This window comes from Rhinatrema bivittatum, chromosome 3 (genome assembly GCF_901001135.1).
Source record: "Rhinatrema bivittatum chromosome 3, aRhiBiv1.1, whole genome shotgun sequence".
Taxonomy (NCBI): Eukaryota; Metazoa; Chordata; class Amphibia; order Gymnophiona; family Rhinatrematidae; genus Rhinatrema; species Rhinatrema bivittatum.
The window spans coordinates 535,798,185-535,818,994 of record NC_042617.1 but is presented as its reverse complement, the minus strand read 5'-3'; the positions used below and the strand labels follow the sequence as shown (position 1 = coordinate 535,818,994).

General features: G+C 45.9%; 1 protein-coding gene across 1 annotated transcript in view; it reads right to left on the bottom strand.

The window, feature by feature from the left end:
• PPM1G (protein phosphatase, Mg2+/Mn2+ dependent 1G) overlaps nucleotides 1-20,810 on the bottom strand; it is a 130,202-nt gene that overhangs the window by 75,255 nt on the left and 34,137 nt on the right. The window contains exon 3 of the mRNA XM_029596345.1: nucleotides 6,665-6,750. Within this exon, the coding sequence (XP_029452205.1) occupies nucleotides 6,665-6,750 (86 nt within the window). The remainder of the gene's footprint in view (nucleotides 1-6,664; nucleotides 6,751-20,810) is intronic.

The following is a 20,810-nucleotide window of genomic DNA, read 5'->3' as shown; positions in this document are numbered from 1 at the left end:
TCCGGACACACTGCACGGACGGGAGGTCGTAAATGTTTGACCCCCTTGAGAAATCGAACAATGTCAGGGTGTGCCGCAAGCGAACCACCGGCAAACTTTACCCGCAAGGCTCCCAAGGCCGCTACCCTGGACCCGAAGAGAATTGAACTCCAAACCCTTCTTGAGCCCCTGTTGCAGAAAATACAGTACCAGTGAGACTTCGACCGTTAAAGGATCGCAAAAGCGCTGATAACACCAGGTCTCAAAGAGCATCCATACTCTCACATAGGCCAGGGAAGTGGACGGACGTCTTGCCTGCAATAGAGTGGAAATAACTTGTTCAGAATAACCACTCAATCGTAAACGTCGCCTCTCAAAAGCCAAGCCGCGAGAAACAATCCTCCCGATCCGAAAAGATGGGACCTTGACGAAGTAGAGGTGAATGAGATCCGCGAACCATGGGCGGCATTGGCCACTCTGGAGTCACTAGCATCACCCTTCCGGGGTGGAGTTCTATGCGACGGAGAAGCTGACCGATGAGAGGCCAGGGGGAAAAGGCATACAACAGAATCCCCGTTGGCCAGGGGCACACCAGAGCGTCGAGACCGACTGAGCCTTGTTCTTTTCGACTGCTGAAGAAGCGTTCTGTCTTTGCATTCTTCCGCATTGCCATCAGATCCAACTGTGGGGGAACCCCCCCCCAATCTGGCACAAATGCGGTTCCATGCTTCAGGAGACAGTTCCCACTCTCCCGGGTCGAGTTGTCGCCTGCTGAGAAAATCCACCTCCACGTTGTCCACGCCTGCGACGTGCAACGCGGCAATTCCCCCGAGATGATGCTCCGCCCAAGCAAACAGAAGATGTGCTTCGAGCGCCACCGCGGTACCTCTCGTCCCGCCCTGTCGGTTGATGTAGGCCACAGTAGTCATATTGTCTGAGAATACTCGAACCATGCGTCCCTGAATCCAGGGTAGAAACGCTTGTAGGGCAAGACGTACCGCTCTTGTCTCAAGACGATGGATGGACCACGAGCCCTTGTTGGAGACCAAAGCCCTTGGGCGGATCTGGTGTCGCACACAGCTCCCCAACCTGACAGACTTGCATCGGTGAAGACCATCAGTCACCAATTCGGTGGGTTCAAATCCACCCCCTTCTCCAGATTGTCACTCGAAAGCCACCATGACAGACTGGCTTTGGACTCTGGAAGCAGAGACAAGGGTAGGTGGAACTGCTCCGACACCGGACTCAACCGTGACAACAGCACACGCTGTAGTGGACGCAAGTGGGCGAACGCCCACGGAACCAAGTCTAAGGTGGACGCCATTGATCCCAGCACTTGCAGATGATGCCACACAGTGGGTGTTTGACTGAGAAGAAGCGCCTGATTCTGGCTCTGCAACCTGGCTACCCGGTCCGACGCCAGAAAGACTCTGCCTCGCGAGGTATCGAAATGGGCTCCCAAATAGGTCAGCTCTTGGGTGGGTTCCAGGTGACTCTTCTGAAGATTGATGACCCATCCGAGGGATCTCAAGGTGAACATCACCATGCGAATGGATCTTTCACAGTCCTCCCTGGTCTTGGCGTGAATCAGCCAGTCGTCCAGGTATGAATGGACCAGGATCCCCTGCTTGCGAAGGAAGGCTGCTACCACCACCATGACTTTTGTGAAAGTTCAAGGAGCTGTCGCCAGACCAAATGGAAGGGCCTGAAACTGGAAGTGCTGTCCCAAGACCTTGAAGCGTAGAAACCTCTGGTGACATAGCCATATCAGAATATGCAGATAAGCCTCCATAAGATCCAGGGACGCAAGGAACTCTCCCGCCCGAACAGCAGCCAGTACCGTCCACAGGGTTTCCATGTGAAAACGAGAGATTCGGAGACAACAGTTTACCTTCTGTAGGTCTAGGATGGGACGAAACGTGCCCTCCTTTTTGGGAACCACAAAGTAAACCGAGTAACGTCCCCCGATCCTCTTCTGCCTCTGGAATTGGGACAATGGCCTGTAGCTGGATCAGGCGCCACGCGGGACTCCACGAACACCTCCTGCACGGGACGTGAAAACTAGAGTGTAGCCTTCTCTGATCACCTCTAGGACCCAATGGTCTGAGGAGATCCTTGCCCATTCCATGTAAAAGCTGGACAATCTGCCCCCCGACAGCTTCAACAACGGAATGGGGACTTGTGGCTTCATTGAGAGGGTTTACTACATCCTGTCCCGAGGTGTCCAGAATCCCGGCTGGGGGGACGCCCCCTCAAAAGGACTATTGCCTTCTTGAGGTCTGCTTAGACGTGGAAGGCAAGGAATACCTGCCAGAACGAAATCGGCGTGAATCCCGAAAACGCGGTCGTGAAGGAAACACCTTTCTGGTGGGCCTTTTATCTTCCGGCAACTTATGCCCCTTAGATTCTCTGAGTAGCTTTACCAACTGCTCCAGTTCCTCACCGAACAGGAGCTTACCCTTAAACGGAAGGTTATACAACTGAGATTTTGAAGACAAATCCACTGACAGATTGCGCAGCCACAGCAGGCGGCGCGCAGTCACTACAGAAACCATGCTGCACGCTGAAGTTCGCACTAGGTCGTAAAGCGCATCTGCTACATATGCAATGCCCGCCTCCAAACTAGCGCCCTCCAAGGCGGCACCCACTGCCAGCTCCTGTAGTGGTGTTAGAGGCCTGAACCCAGCACAAACATGCCCTCTGCATGAGGATGGTGCAGATCGTGGCCCGAAGACTCAATGCAGCCACTTCAAAGACTCGCTTCAACTGTATCTCCAGCTTACGGTCCTGCATATCTTTTAAAGCGGCAGCACCCGCTACCGGAATAGTGGTGGTCTTTGTCACAGCCGAAACCGCCGCATCCACCTTCGGAATTTTCAGAAGATCCAAAACATCTGTTGAAAGAGGATAGAGTTTGGCCATAGCTCTGCCCACCATGAGCCCCGCGTCTGATGCGTCCCACTCGCGGGTCACCAGCTTGCGAACCTTTTTAGGCAGTGGAAAGGACGAAGTGGGCCCCCATATTCCGTCAAGAACCGGATTAACCACATCACTATCTGATTCTTCCTGAGAGATCTTAAGCCCCAGAACTTCCAACACCTGGGGAATACGGGGTCATAGTTCCTCCCGCTTAAAAAGGCGGAACAAGCTGGGATCATACCCTTCTGTGGGTGGCAAATCATCATCATCTGTAGCATCTTGATCAGGGCCCCCAAGATCAGGAACCAAATCCGGAACCTGAGCCGAACCCGGATCCGGAACTCCGGAGGGTGGGGGAGGGGTCTGCGGCCCCTGAGGACCATCAATTCCCCCACGGGCCTGCTGTTCCTTGAGTCGCCCCTTCTTGAACGACGGCTCAGAAAGACCCACTGACTGAATTTGCCTCCTGAAGCCCGCCTGCTTTCTAGCCAGGAAAGCCTGGTGCATTAACAAGACAAACTCCGGCGAAAACCCCTCCGTGTCTCCATCTGCCAGAATGGGATCCTGAGGAACCAGTTCACCCAGTCCACCAGTGCTGTCCTCCACCACAAGGGCTAAGACTGGAGGGGGATCCCTCCTCCCTTGAGCCTCGGCATGAAGACCCCCCCCCCCCCCGTCCCGGGGGAAAGGCTCAGGGCCCAAACTCTCCATCCCTAGGAAGGATAAGGGAGGGAAAAAACAAAACTAAATTCTGCCTTCGTGCCCACACGCCTGACAGAGCGCGGAGAGAAAGCGAGGGCCCCTTGAAAAAAAGCCGTGCAGCCACGCGGCCCAGGAGCTGAGGGGAGGAACGGAAAAAATAGAAAAAAATGCCGACAGGCCCGTTGCAACGGGTCGTGCTGCCGAGCGCGGTGAGCCACGCTAAAAATTGTCCGGTGAAGAAAACACTTACCCCGCCCCTTCAGAGCAACCCGAAGCCCCGGGAGTAGAGGGAAAGGGGGCCAAAGGGCTGCCAAACACCAACCCGACTCCTTACCTCAGCTCAAAACCACAGAGGAAGCCTCACTCAATTTTACTCTTTTTTTTAAACTGAGTCCTGTAGAGCAGAGTGTGTCGAAGGAGCAGCTTTGGGGGAGCAGCCACGGAGATGAGTAACCAGGAGCCCCTGGTCTTCACACTCCGAGTGGTGACGGACGAAACTCAAACGCAGGTAACCAACCCCCCGGATGTCCGGTTTCGACTGAGCGATGGCCCACGAAGGTGCCTAACACCTCAGGAAGCAATCCTGAAGAAAAAAACCCGGAGAAAAAAATCTAACTAAACTGAAAAATTAACTAAGACTGCAGGTGCCTGTCTTCCAGCTGCTGGAGACAGAGAAGTACTGAGGGACTGCAGGTGGCACTCTCGTTATGTAGCAGTGCCCAAAGTTCTAATTGTTCTGACTCCACCTGCTGGTAGGGATACAAAACCCACTTCTCTGGACTGATCCTTGTACGAATAGGGAACTATATTTACACAAAAGAGAAATGACCTTAGTGTGTACTTTTCTTGAATTACTTCCCTTAATCAGATGCCAAAAAAAATCCTTCAAAAACTGGAAGAAGGATCCTTCGGCAGAAGATAGGATAAAACATAAGCATTGTCAAGTTAAGTGTAAAAAAATGATAAGACAGGTGAAGAGAGAATTTGAATTGAAGTTGGCCATGGAGGCAAAAACTCATAATAAAAACTTTTTAAAATATATCCGAAGCAAGAAACCTGTGAGGGAGTCGATTGGACCATTAGATGACAGAGGGATTAAAGGGGCTCTTAGGGAAGATAAGACCATTGCAGAAAGACTAAATGAATTCTTTGCTTCTGTGTTTACTAATGAGGATGTTGAAGAGATACCAGTTCCGGAGATTGTTTTCAGGGGTGTTGAGTCAGACGAACTGAACGAAACCACTGTGAACCTAGAAGATGTAGTAGGCCAGATTGACAAACTAAAGAGTAGCAAATCACCTGGACCGGATGATATGCATCCTAGGGTACTGAAGGAACTCAAAAATGAAATTTCTGATCTATTAGTTAAAATTTGTAACCTATCATTAAAATCATCCATTGTACCTGAAGACTAGAGGGTGGCCAATGTAACCCCAATATTTTAAAAAGGCTCCAGGGGCGATCCGGGTAACTATAGTCCAGTGAGCCTGACTTCAGTGCCGGGAAAAATAGTGGAAATTATTCTCAAGATCAAAATTGTTGAGCATATAGAAAGACATGGTTTAATGGAACACAGTCAAACATGGATTTAATCAAGGGAAGTCTTGCCTAACAAATCTGCTTCTTTTTTTGAAGGGGTTAATAAACATGTGGAAAAAAAGGTGAAGCGGTAGATGTAGTGTATTTGGATTTTCAGAAGGCGTTTGACAAAGTCCCTCATGAGAGGCTTCTAAGAAAACTAAAAAGTCATGGGATAAGAGGCGATGTCCTATCGTGGATTATAAACTGGTTAAAAGACAGGAAACAGAGTAGAATTAAATGGTAAATTTTCTCAGTGGAAAAGGGTAAACAGTGGAGTGCCTCAGGGATCTGTAGTTGGACCAGTGCTTTTCAATATATATATATATATATATATATATATATATATATATATATATATATAAATGATCTGGAAAGGAATACAACGAGTGAGGTTATCAAATTTGCGGATGATACAAAATTATTCAGAGTAGTTAAATCACAAGCGGATTGTGATACATTACAGGAGGACCTTGCAAGACAGGAAGATTGGGCATCCAAATGGCAGATGACATTTAATGTGGACAAGTGCAAGGTGTTGCATATAGGGAAAAATAACCCTTGCTGTAGTTACACGATTAGGAGATACCACCAAGGAAAAAGATCTAGGCATCAAAGTGGATAATACTTTAAAATCGTCGGCTCAGTGTGCTGCAGCAGTCAAAAAAGCAAACAATGTTAGGAATTATTAGGAAGGGAATGGTTAATGAAACAGAAAATGACATAATGCTTCTATATCTCTCCATGGTGAGACTGCACCTGGAATACTGTGTACAATTCTGGTTGCCGCATCTCAAAAAAGATATAGCTGCGATGGAGAAAGTACAGAGAAGGGCAACCAAAATGATAAAGGGGATGGAACAGCTCCCCTATGAGGAAAGGCTGAAGAGGTTGGGGCTGTTCAGCTTGGAGAAGAGACGGCTGAGGGGGGATATGATAGAGGTCTTTAAGATCATGAGAGGTCTTGAACGAGTAGATGTGAATCTGTTATTTACACTTTCGAATAATAGAAGAACTACGGGGCATTCCATGAAGTTAGCAAGTAGCACATTTAAGACTAATTGGAGAAAATTCTTTTTCACTCAAATCACAATAAAGCTCTGGAATTTGTTGCCAGAGGATGTGGTTGGTGCAGTTAGTGTAGCTGGGTTCAAAAAAGGTTTGGATAAGTTCTTGGAGGAGAAGTCCATTAACTGCTATTAATCAAGTTTACTTAGGGAATAGCCACTGCTATTAATTGCATCAGTAGCATGGGATCTTCTTAGTGTTTGGGTAATTGCCAGGTTCTTGTGGCTTGGTTTGGCCTCTGTTGGACACAGGATGCTGGGCTTTATGGACCCTTTATGGACCCAGCATGGCAATTTCTTATGTTCTTATGCAATTCCAGTATTAGCCATATAGTCTCCTCTACCATCACCATGCATGCGAGCAGATGGCAGCAGAGAACCAATCTTTCCAGTTCAAGGGCTAGAGGGACAGTTTTTACCTTTTGCAATTTTCCTTCTTTGTAAGCTTTTTGTTCCTTGATAACATCTGGAAGGTATTTGGCACAATAAAGGGCAACTTCCTCCCCTGTAAACAAACAAACAAAAAATTAAATAACTACCCAGAGTGTTCTGTGCATACTTTCCAATTCCATAAGGAAATTGGTCAAGTTAAACCCAAGAAATTAGTGCCTCAATTTGTGGTATCAAGGGTACTTACAACATGTTAATTATCCAAGCAAATGAAAGGTAAAAATCAATCACTGAATTGGCAAATAGCATGCAACCAAACACCAAATATTTTGATGCAGAGAATCAGGAGGCTTTAAACAATATCAAAGCAGCAATTGCACTAACATATTGTGTGGCATTGCTTCATTAGCTTCTATTCAGTTTAACATTTCATATTAAAATGAGATTATGTGGACTTATTTGAAAGAAAAAACCCTGGGCACTTTTTTTTGATCCCAGAACATCTTATAAAGCACAGCATATTTCAGGTGTGCATTAACCTCTGTTGCAATGAAAGCCTTATACCTCAAATTCACCCGGAACATGCTTTTAAATATACACATGTATATATATTTATACATACACACACATATATATTATTTTTAGATATGTAGAACTAAATATATTATAATCAATTCATGTATTTTTCATTTATTCAAGAGGCACTACATATTTTAAACATTTTTTTTTTTTGAGCATCAGAAAAATATATGAGCATCCCTTAAATCATTAAATCCTGTCATCTACCAACTGTCATCTACCTCTCCAGTCTGAATTTAATCCTAAATTCCTCAAAAACGGAACTCCTTCTCATATCCACGGAGAACAGCTACATCCCCACAAACCTTTCAGCAAACCTACAAACAGCCCAAGTGAGAGATCTGGGAGCGATCATTGATAATCAGCTAAACCTAAAAGCGTTTATAAACCAAACCACCAAGGACTGCTTTTATAAACTGCACGTCCTAAAAAGAATAAAACCACTGTTCCACAACCATGACTACAGGACAATCTTACAAGCAATAATCTTCTCTAAGTTAGACTATTGCAACGCTTTATTATTAGGTCTCCCATCATCGCATACCAAACCTCTTCAGATGGTGCAAAACACGGTAGCCAGAATACTTACAAATACAAGGAGAAGAGAGCACATCTCCCCGATCCTCAAAGACCTTCACTGGCTGCCGATTCATTATAGAATATTATACAAGTCCATCACCACAATATACAAAGCTATCCAACAAATCTCTCCGCTCAACCTTCAAATCCCTTTCAAAAAACACACATCCTCCAGACCTATAAGAGAGTACTATAAGGAATCTCTTCAGGTACCTCACTCCAAAACCACCCTTCATATAACCTTCAGAGACAGGGCCTTCTCCACAGCAGGACCTCCTCTCTGGAACTCCATCCCACCGGAGCTACGGCAGGAACCTTGCCTCCCAACTTTCAGGAAAAGACTCAAAACGTGGCTATTCAAAAAAGCCTTCCCAGACTCGGATTAAACCATAACTCACCTCCAACCATCTTCCAATAACTACCCATATGCAGAAAACCCAATACTTCCTATCACTACCCTCACGTAATAAATCCTACAATTAGTTCAAATGGACAATACCTAGCAATTACCATAATCTCCTGTTAATGTACCTCGTCAAATCTTTGTAAATGTACCTTGTCAAAGTTGGATTAATATATTATGTTAATTTTCATATCACTTCTCTGCCCCAAGTTGTACTTATTCCTGTTTTATTGTAACTGTTTTTTGGTTCAGCACCTGTTATTTACTTCGTTCTCTATACCTTTCATCATTCCCCTGTTTATTGTAAACCGGCATGATGTGACACTCTCACGAATGCCGGTATAGAAAAAACTAAAATAAATAAATAAAAACTGCATAGGACATGTAAGGTACAAAACATAAACAGTATAATATAACCAAGAAAATTACATTTCTATTTTACTCACTATGAATTAGAGTCAATAATTGGTATCAAGTAGAAGTCAAATATTTTTTCTCCTCGGTCATGAATGAGGAGTTTCTTTAAGTCATGAGTAACAAAATCAAAATCCTTCTCTTCATAGGCAAGTAAAAAAAATGCATTTAATTCAGGCATAATATTCCAATGGGATTTGATTCAAAGACTAAAAACTATGGCCCAATTACTCAGCAGCAGTGCTATGCAATGCTGAATGGGATACCTAGGAATTCCTAGCCTGGCTTCTGCTCAGACTTGTTGGGGAGCTGGGAACATGGTAATCACAGCCACCAGGAGAGTCCAGCCATTCATCACACCACCTGCTGGCTAAGGATACACGAGTTAGGGTCTAGAGAGCACTAATTCATTCCTTCTCGCCAGAGGACCATTACGGATGACTGGGTTACACAAAACTCCAGTTACCTGTTAACAGCAGCTCATGGTGTCACAGTACCAGTAGGAGTCAGGTTCAACTGAGTTGGAAAGACAAGAGGAGAAGGAAACCATCAAGTGTTTAAAAAAAAAAAAAAAAGCAAGTGTTTTACTTAGATAGAAGGATGAATTAGCCATAATCTGAGGGTGAGGTCAACAGCTGGCACTGAATGGATCTGTCTCTCCAAGCTAGTAGAGTTTTGAACTCTGAGCATGTATAGGAGTTCCTTCACAGGCACTGCCTCAGTCTCCTCAGTCTATTTTCAAAGCTAATAGAATAGAGAGTCTGCTATCCAGGGAGGAGTGTTTATCTCGTGGTTAAATTAATCTTGCTATTTAAAGGAAAACACTGTTTATGGTAAGCAATCTTGCTTTTTTCTGTCAATAAGCATGGCTGTATTAACCATGATCTGTGGGGAGTCCCAAGCTGAGGGTTCCAGCGCAGCATATCAATAAAGCAACACGGACTCCACCATTGAGAGCAGACTACGTGACAATTCCACTTGCTCCACCACACTGTCCGTAGAAACCAAGTTGTTTAGGCCAGTGGTTCTCAACCTTTTTTTGGCCGGGACACACCTGACAGATAGTTCTCACATGGTGACAACACTGAACATGTGACCGTCATGGGGAAAAATGTAAATATACATTCTGCATCCTCAGGAACCCCCTCGACCCCCAAAAATGGGTGCAGAGCAGAACTAGGGCATTACCAATACAACTCACCATACAAAAAAAAAAAAGAAAGAAAGATATTCTGGTTCTGATGACATCTCAGTAAAAGCAAAACAAACTCTCTTTACTGGCAGGCACAATACCCCTCCTTATGAAAAGACAGTAATTTACCACTACAAATATTTAACCAGGCCACTAATACACCTCCTATTAGGAAAACAGAGCAAGCCAAGCTGCTTTAGACAGACACTCACTTAGAAATAATTGTAAAACTATACTAATAAATGTTACAAAACAGCTGAACATCATCCAACAATTAAAAACTCATAAAATTAAAAATTGTCCAAATATCAATAAAATATGTCAAAACAGCAGACACATCACATATACCCAATAATTAAAATGGCAGTCAATCAAGACAAAAACTTAAAAAGCCACTTTTACTTACCCTCTCCAGCAACTCTCCTACTCCTTTCCCTTGCAGGCCAATAGCACTCACCAGAAGCAGCAGTGGCTGCTGAAGCTCTGTCCTCACAGCCCACAACCAGTCTCTGTCTCACACAGACCAGTAACCTCCCTAACTAGTATCTCTTCCTCATACATACACCAGTCACCTCCCTGACCAGTCTGTCTCTCCCACACAGAAACACATCACCTCTGACCAGTCTCTCTTTCAATCACACATGCTATCACTTACATACAAGTTCACATTTAGTAAGATAGGAATGATAGTATTTAAGCTCCGTATTTCAGCTTCTGATTTTTGGTTTAATGCGTTACTTCGGATTCATAAACCTGTGAGAACACTTAGGTCTTCACAATTGAATTTGCTTAAGGTTCCTTCTGTGCGTATAGCACATTTATTTAGTACTAGGGAGACTTCTTTTTCCTTAGCGGCGCCTACTCAATGGAACCTTATTCCGTTTGACCTTCGATCTCTTGAAGATGACAAAAAGTTTAAAATGTCCTTTAAGGAATTCCTGTTCAACCGTGTGTACAACATTTAGTTGTATAGTGTGAATGAGCCTGATAAAGTGAACATTAGATGAGACTTTATGTGATTTCTCCTTTAGAGAATGTGCCTTTATGTCCTGAACAATATTTTGCTAGTTAGTTTCTATGAAACCAATATGTATGTTTATGTATCTTGTTTGTTTGCTTTTATTATGTATGTATAATTTGTACATTGCCTAGGCCTTACAGTGATAGGCGATTAATACATTTTATTAAATGAATGAAACATATACTCTGTCACTTACAACCACACACAAGCTCTTACTCACGCACCCAGGCACCCATTCTACCACACACACAAGCTCAGATGGAGCCTCTTCTCATTGTTTGGCCCAATAAGTCTGGCCTCCGCTTATCAGCCACCTCTGGCGGCATGCAACGTCTCTCCAGCCGCCACCAGCCTGGCCTCCGGCGGTGCACAGGGTCTCTCCACTCTTCAGCCACCGCCGGCGGCACGCATCTCTCCATTCTTTGGCCCCTGCCAGCGGCGGCGCACAGGTCTCTCCACTCTTTGGCTGCCGCCGGCTTGGCCTCCAGCAGTGGTGCGCAGCGTCTCTCCATTCTTCGGTCCCGGCGGCGGCACACAGATCTCTCCACTCCTTCAGCCACTTCCCTGGGGAGAAGGGAAGCACAAGTGGGGCAGTGGGACACCGGGAGCTGCGACACACCTGCCGGTGCTTGGCAACACACCGGTTGAGAACCGCTGGTTTAGGCAATAGTGGGAAATAAGTGTGTTGACAGCCAGCCAGGTCACTGCTTTTCAGATGTCCTCAATGGGTTCCTCCAAGTGTGCAATAGAGGAAGCTGCTGTTCAAACTCGATAGGCTTTGACCGGAGCTGTGAGATCAAATTCAGCTTTTGTGTAGCAGTGCTGGATGCAACTGTTATCCAGTTCATAAAGCATCCTCTTTGCTATAGGTGTGTCCAACTTGTTTGGGTCGTAGTAGACGAACAGTTGAGGTTAGTGTCTGTGGGACTGCATTCTATGTTTGTAGTAGGCAAGAGCTCTTCTGCAATCCAATATATGAAACAGCCTCTTGTTTTTCATGTGCATGAGGCTTCAGGTAGAAGGTAGAGTTATTGACAGATTCAAGCGAAACGCAGACTACCATTGGTAAATACTTAGGATGTGTTCAAAGAACCACTTTGAACTATGGAATATGTTTATCATTAGTTTATTGGTTAATTGTTCTTAATTGGTTCTTAATTTATGCTTGATATTTATGTACACCTGAATTCTTATTGACTGTAAACCGAGGTGATGTTATTAACGTGCCGCAGTATATTAAAAAAATTACTAAATAAATAAATAAAACTTTGTAAGGGGAAAAACTGCAAATAAGGGTGGTGATGAGCCAAAGCTTGTAGTTCGCTCATTCTGTGTGTGGAGGTGACTGCCAATAGAAAGAGAACTTTCCAAGACAAGTATTTCACTGATACAGTTTCCAGAGGTTCAAAGGGAGCTTTCATTAGCGAGGTGAACCCAACATTAATATCCCAGGGTACTGATGTTTTTTTTAGATTGGCGGGCATAAACATAAAAGCCCCTTCAAGAATTTGAAGACTAGAGGTTGCATAGAAAAAGATACTCCATTTTCAGAGATGAGGTAGGCTGCAATGGTGCCGAGCTGGACTTCCAACTTGTGATAGGTGATATAGATTTGATAACAAAATGTGAAGTTTGCAAGTGAACAGGTACAATGTGTGTGACACTACTGTGAATAACGCTTGCATTTAAATGAATAATTGCATCTCATGGATGGTTTTCTAGCCAAGAGGAGGAAAGAAACAAGATGGGACAGAGTGCTCAACATCCATGCTGTCAGGCTGAACGCCAGGAATACAGGGGTGCAATAAACTGCCATCCTCTCGGGTTAGTAAGGTAGAACAGTCTCCCAGCCTTACGGGAGGTTTGATGGAGAACTATACTATATAGGCATACCACGATTGGGCCAGGCTGGTGCTATTAAGATAACGGTGTGTTCTGAACAGTCCTTGCCATGAGCAGTATATGTAGAAAAGCGTACACCAGGCCTGCATTCCAAGGAATGTGTCCAGAGCTTCTGACAAATGACTGAGTCAAGTGGAACAGAACCGGCTCAATTTTCTGTTTTCCTCCATTGCAAAAAGATCTATGCATGGTTGCCTCAGAGCTGAAAGGGTAGTCGACTACGGACTGAATCAGCGACCATTTGTGAGGGCAGAATATCCAGCAAAATCGGTCTGCCACAGTGTTGGCTACTCCAGGCAGGTAGATCATCTGCAGGGAGGCCGTTCTAATTTCCCATTGCCAAATGCTTCCTGGCAAAGGATCCAAGATCCCATGCCTCCTTGTTTGCTGATATAGAACACTGCCATCTGGGTATCCAATTGGGTCATTATATGTTTCCCTTGGAGAATGTGCCAAAAAGCAGGCAGTACTTATCAAATTACTCTGAGTTCTAGAAAAATGATTTATAAATAACTTTCTTGAATGGACCAGAGCTGCTGCATTTTGTACCGGCCAGGGTGAGCTCCCCAATCGGTGGTGGCGGCATTAGTTACTAGGATACTAGGGTAACAGCATTAAGGGTGCACTGCTGTGGAAGACTTCCAGCTGTAACTACCAATAGATTTCTTGTACCATTTCCGCAACCACATTTATCTGGATGTGCAGAGATTGTAGATTGTTTCATTGGGTTCTCAGTCCCAATTGGAAGCAACTCATGTGTAAGCACATTAAGGGGACTACATGAATAGCTGCTGCCAGATGACTCAAAAATGTTAGTTTGCGGTGGGCCAATGTGTGAGTTATACTCAACATCTAGTTTGCCACCTTTCAGAGAGTAGTTATTCTGTCCAGCGGGAGGAATGCTTTCGACTGTGTGGTATCTATTAAGGCTCCAATAAACAATGCGCGGAAAAAAGAATACTGAAGGGGGACCCCTGCTGGCTGCAGGGTTAGTGCCAGGCTGGGCATGCCCAGTAGGGGCCAGTCAAAGTTCTGGAAACTTTGACAGACGTTTTCCGTGATTGGGCTCCATCCTGTGATGTCACCCATATGTGAGGACTACCATCCTGCTTGTCCTGTGAGAAAAGGGGATATTTTCCTGCTGAAGAATTCTTCTCAGGGACAGGAGAGTTCCAAAACAGAGAGAAGAGGTCAGGGAATGAGAGAACTGGTACCACCGGCTATCAAACCCTCTTCAGTGCCAGGGCACTAACCCTGCAGCCAGCAGGGGTCCCCCTTCAGTATTCTTTTTTCCACACAGCAGTAGCCTCGCAGTAAAGGAGCTCTGCAGAGATTCCTGACAGGAATTTTCCTCTCAGAATTACTAAAAGTTAATTTGCCCCACAGGGGTCCCTCTTCTAACTTTTTTCAGACCGTGGTACTCCGGTAAGTTTTTACCCGTTTTCCTTCTATTACCGTTGAGTTTGGCCCTCGCGGCCTACTGGCCGTCACCGTACCGCGGCTCAATTTTTTCCACGGCCATGGTGTCGGGGTTCCGTCTGTGCCCGGACTGTACCCACAAAAAAAAAAAAAACAAGTCAGACTCCCTGCTCGACCCTACTCTGGAGGGATGGCCCCCAAAAGGACCTAATACTTCTGGGACAAATTTCTTCCACTAAAAGTCTGACCACAGGATGGACACCCCTACCATTGGAGACAAAGAATACTAAGTAACGGCAGGTTGCACAGTATCTGTACTAAGAGTACAGTAAGACTTTTATTCTATCTTTATCTGCTGGTAGGGAAGAATATCCCAATCAATCTAGATTGGTCTTGGGGATAAGGAATGATCGGTTTAATACTTTTAACCCACATGGTATAAACTATAGAGCTTGAACTAGATGCATTTATGAAACATTTTGGACATTGTTTTCTTGTTTAACATGTAATGCTGTGATATGTGGATGTATATAAAAATGTTTTGCTACATACTTTATATTTAGTTTTTTGATTATATATTAATTTTTTGTATTTTCATAATTTATTTTTGTTTTTTAACATGGTATTGACAGAAGAGATTTTTTAATATGCTTTCTGTGAACTAGTTCATATTTATTTTTATATGTCATTTGTTTACAATAGGTTATAATGGTATATAAGTTTTTTTAAAAAATGTTAAGTTACTTTTCTGTTATGATTTATTAAGGTTAACTAGAAGTTTGTCTGTTCCTTTATTTTGTTTTCCTTTTATATTTCTGCCACTTTCTCTTCTTTTTATTTAAGTCTTTTATATACAGTCATTCGTATGTACATCATGCTGGTTTAAAAATAACATTAATAACTAGAAACAAGGAGTCACATGGACCTGGTTCAGGGTTAATAAAGGAGTTAGGAGCTAAAAAAAATTCAATAGAAGAGAAACTGTAATATAAAACTCAGGGAGAAAGAGCTATGCAGTAGAGTTATATAAAAGGTTGGCTGATGGGTAGTATTGTGAAAGTGGAACAATTCGTTTGCTATGTTAGTGCCTTTGTGATGTCATGGACTATTGTTTAAAGCAACAACATGTACAAAACCAGTCATCTGACTGGTAAGATCTATTACCATACTGCAATTCTACAAAAAGGAGTAAAAGTGCAAGAAGCAAATTAAGAAGGATATACAGTAAACCCTGAAAGTTAATTTAATGAATAAACCAACAAAAAGTTACATATTAATGGATACTGGTCCATATGCACAGGAAAATTAGTTCTTACCTGTTAATTTTCGTTCCTGTAGTACCAAGGATCAGTCCAGACTGCTGGGTTATGCCTCCCCTCCAGCAGATGGAGTCAGAGAGAAACTGAAAAGCACCTCCCACATAACCCGGGGTACCACCTGCGATCCTTCAGTATTATCGATATCAAAGCAGAATGAATGGCTATTGTTGCAATTTCCTTACATTGAAGTATGCGCAAAACACGCCTCAAACAATGACTAGATCAAGTTAAAAACTGAACCTGATAACAATTGGACTTAAGAAATTTCTGCAAAAAGAAACTGACTGGCGTCATAACCTGTCAAGAGAATATGAAAACAGTGGACTGGACTCTTCTGTGTATGGGCGGGCGTCTGGACTGATCCTTGGTACTACAGGAATGAAAATTAACAGGTAAGAATTAATTTTCCTTTCCCTGTACTTATCAGGACCAGTCCAAACTGCTGGAATGTACCCAAGCTGCCTTAAATGGGGTGAGACCTGGAGAGTCCCACGTGAAGCACACTACTGCCAAAGGAATCCACCATCGGATCCCGTACATCCAAACGGTAGTGTTTAGCAAACGTATGCAAGGATTTCCACATGGCCGCCCGACAAATCTCTTGTGGCGAGACACACTGGCTTTCTGCCCATGAAGCTGCCTGAGACCTAAGAGAATGCGCCTTAAGGCCTTCCGGCACTGGGCGCCCATGACAAATGTATGCGGAAGCAATAGCATCTTTCAACCATTGGGCGATAGTAGTTTTAAAAGCCTTAGCCCCTTTCTTAGGATCGCTCCAAAAAACGAAGAGGTGGTCGGACAAACGAAACAGATTAGTAACCTCCAAGTATCGCAAGAGGACCCTACGGACATCCAATCTCCTCAGATCCTTATCCTCAGTAGAAAAAGCTGGTAACTCGATGGACTGGTTGACATGAAAAATCGAGACTACCTTGGGCAAATAGGAGGGAACTGTGCGATGAGAAATACCAGCATCAGAAATACGCAAAAAAGGTCTCGACATGACAAGGCTTGGAGCTCTGAAACCCATCTAGCTGAACAGATAGCTACGAGAAAAACGGCCTTGAGTGTCAAGTCCTTAAGTGTCGCTCGCTTCAAGGGCTCAAAAGGAGGCCCGCAAAGGCAACGAAGCACTAAATTCAAACTCCATGACAGGCAGACCGCTCGTACTGGCGGTTTCAAGTGCTTGGCCCCCTTCAAAAATCGGATCACATCCGGGTGTGCCGCAATGGACATACCATCAACCTTACCACGAAGGCTGCCCAAGGCAGAGACCTGAACTCTGAGCGAACTGTAAGACAAACCCTTCCATAAGCCGTCTTGCAAGAATGACAAGATGTGAACAATAGTGGCCCGTTGCGGGGACAAGATCAACCCGGGACACCAAGAATCAAAGACTTTCCATACCTGAACATAGGTAATAGAAGTAGACGTTTTCCTGGCACACAAAAGGGTAGAAATAACTGCCTCCGAGTACCCCTTCTTTCTCAACCGCCTCCTTTCATAAGCCAGGCCGCTAGACAGAATCGACTGGCTTGCTCTAAAAATACTGGACCCTGTCGTAGAATGTTGTGCAGATGACTGAAACGTATCGGACCGTCCACCGCTAGGTTGACTAGATCGGCGAACCACGGTCTTCGGGGCCACTCGGGAGCCACTAGAATCACCGGACCCAGATGAGACTATGTGCCGCAGTATCTTTCCGATTAGCAGCCATGGAGGAAACACAGAGAAGAATGTGCGGCGGTCAAGGGAGGACCAGAGCATCCATTCCTTCGGACCCGTGGTCTCGCCGTCAACTGAAGAAACGAGCTGCCTTTGCATTCAGACGAGTCACCATCAGGTCTAGGCGGGGAACTCCCCAACATCTCAAAATCATTCGCATCGCTTCCTCCGACAGCTCCCATTCCCCGGGATCCAATTGCTGCTGACTGAGGAAGTCCGCCTGAACATTGTCTACTCCTGCTATGTGAGACGTTGCAATCCTGTCCAGGTGAAGTTCTGCCCAGCTCATCAGTTTGTCGGCCTCGGACACGAGATGACTTCTGGTGCCCTCCTTGTTGGTTTATGTAGGCCACCGTGGTCACATTGTCGGACAGAATCCGCACCGCTTTGTAGCATAACATTGGTAAAAAGCGCTGTAGAGCTAGTCTGACTGCCCTGGTCTCCAACCTGTTGATAGACCACTTTGTTTGCAACGGAGTCCAAAGACCTTGAGCCAACCTCGACCGGCACACTGCCCCCCAGCCGGAGAGACTGGCATCAGTTGTTACAACTACCCACTGGGGACTCTCGAGGTTCATCCCCTGCAGCAAGTGAACCGGATTGAGCCACCAGTCCAGACTAGATCTGGCAGGCTCGAGCAGCAGCAAGGGAATCTGGTACTCCTCTGATTTGGGGTCCCAAACGAGACAGCAAAGCTCTCTGAAAAGGTCTCAGATGCACGAAGGCCCAAGGAACTAGTTCCAGGCTAGAAGCCATAAACCCAAGAACCTGCAAATAATCCCACACCAAAGGGGAGGGGAGATACAACAGCCGCCGCACCTGAGACATCAACCGGTCCTTGGGCGCGATTGGCAGCGATACCTTGCCTACCAACGTATCGAATTGAGCCCCCCAAAAATTCTATCACCTGGGTTGAGATCAATTGACTCTTTGAATAATTGACCACCCAGCCCAAGGACTTTAGACGACATACAACCGCACGAACCGCCGCCTTGCAGAGTTCTTCCGACTTCGCCCGAATGAGCCAGACGTCCAAATAGGGATGGACTAGGATCCCTTCTCGTCTCAAGCTCGCAGCCACCACCACCAGCACCTTGGTGAACATGCGGGGAGCAGTCGCCAGTCCAATCGGTAGGGCACAAAACTGGTAGTGTTGGTCCAGGTTCGTGAACCTCAAAAACCGCTGATGGTGCTCTTGGATTCCGATGTGGAGATAAGCCTCCGTCAGATCCAAAGAAGCCAAAAAATCTCCTTTGTGGACCGCCGCAATGACCATAAGAAAATGCCATACTGGGTCAGACCAAGGGTCCATCAAGCCCAGCATCCCGTTTCCAACAGTGGCCAATCCAGGCCATAAGAACATGGCAAGTACCCAAAAACTAAGTCTATTCCATGTTACCATTGCTAATGGCAGTGGCTATAAGTGAACTTAATAGCAGGTAATGGACTTCTCCTCCAAGAACTTATCCAATTATTTTTTTAAACATCGCTATACCAACTGCACTAACCACATCCTCTGGCAACAAATTCCAGAGTTTAATTGTGCGTTGAGTAAAAAAGAACTTTCTCCGATTAGTTTTAAATGTGCCCCATGCTAACTTCATGGAGTGCCCCCTAGTCTATTATCCAAAAGAGTAAATAACAGATTCACATCTACCCGTTCTAGACCTCTCATAATTTTAAACATCTCTATCATATCCCCCCTCAGCCGTCTCTTCTCCAAACTGAAAAGTTCTAACCGATCTTAACGTTTCCATATGAAAACGAGGTACCCTCAAAGCCTTGACGACTTGTTTGAGATCCAAAATTGGTCGGAAGGTTCCGTCCTTTTTGGGCACCACGAAAGATGGAGTAACAACCAGTCCGGCGTTCTGATTGAGAAACTGGCACTACGGCTCCCAGAGCCTTCAAAAGAGCTAGGGTCTGTAGGACCACCTGCTGTTTCTGTGGTGGTCCGCAAAGGGACACCAGAAAAAGATCCCGGAGGGGACGAGCAAAATCCAAAACGTAACCGTGACTTATAATATCTAGGACCCACTGATCCGATGTAATCTTGACCCATTCCTCTAGAAACAGGGACAGCCGACCCCTGATCTTCGGGAGGGAGGAATGGGTCGGCGTCCCTTCATTGAGCTGGCTTGTTGTTGGGAGCGAATGCATGGGTTCTGGCACACTGAGGCAGTCTGCCCCGAAAGGAATAAGACCATGCCTGGGCTCTAGAAGCCTGTTGCCTAGAGTTATAGCTCGATGCACCCCGACCATGCTGAAAACGACACTGTCCTCTAACAGCCCCAAATAGCTACCCTGAGAGCGGGCCGTCCTGGGCTTGTCCTCCGGCAGCTTATAAACCTTGTTGTCACCCAAGGCCTTTATGAGCTGCTCCAGCTTATCCCCAAACAATAACTTACCCCGAAAAAGGAAAGACCCCAGTTGAGATTTTGACGAGGCGTCCACGGAACAGTTCCGGAGCCACAACAGACGCCGTGCGGACACCGCTGAGGACACAGTGCGTGCTGCAGTACTCAAAAGGTCATAGAGAGCACCCGCCGTATAAGCGACTGCTGATTCCATACGGGCCGCCTGTTCCGCCTCCCCTGGGGGAAGGTCCTGGGCTGTCAACATCTGTTGCACCCAACACAGCAAAGCCCTCTGCATCAGGCTGCTGCATACCGCAGCCCATATCCCTAAGGCAGATACCTCAAAAATGCGCTTGAGCAACACCTTCTATTTCCTATCCTGAAGGTCCTTAAGTGCTGTGCCGCCAGTCACCGGAATAGTAGCATGCTTGGCTATGGCCATGAACGCTGAGTCCACCTTCGGGACTTTAAGGAGGTCAAGCGAATAGATAGGAAGAGGATATAATTTTTCCATGGCTCTAGTAACCCTCAAAGAGGCCTCCGGGGTCTCCCACTCACGGGACACACAATCTGTGAAAGCTTCGGGTGGAAAGAAAGTCTGCGGCGGAGCGCGAAGCCCCGCTAAAGCCAAGTCCCCCATAGACAAATCTGATGAATCTTGGGACAGAGGAAGCTCCAGTTCCTGGAGCACGTGTAAAATCAAGGGGTCCTGTCTGAACAGATGGAGGACTTGGGGGTCATCCCCCTCTACTTGGGTGGCACTGTCCCCCTTGTCACCCATATCGTGAGCTGAAGATTCCTGTAAGCCTGGATCCACCAGGTCAGGCAACCTATCCCCCGGGGAAGTAGTAGGAAAGCAGGAATCCACCTTTATCCTGACCCCTGGAGACCCTCGGGATCTTAATTGGGCTGGGAGACTGGGTATCCCAGTCTCCGCCTCCATATATGCCTTATGAATCAATAATATAAATTTTGAAGAAAAAGGATGCCGTCTCTTTAAGGGCCCCCCCGGGGGAGGAAACGGACGAGGAGCTGTGTCTGTCAGTAATTTGTGCAGTCTATGCGGCGGGGACAGTGGAGGAGGGAGATCCTCTGCCTCCTCAGAATCATCAGTGTCCCCCTCCGAGGCCGACAAAATAGCCGCCGCTCCTGCACGAAACGGGAGTGGGCCAGGCCTCTGCCCTTTAGCCTCGTGCGCGCCACGTGACTTCCTGCGCCGTGTATTGGCCGCCCCCGCGCCGAATCGGGCCGCTGCGAAGGCCCCT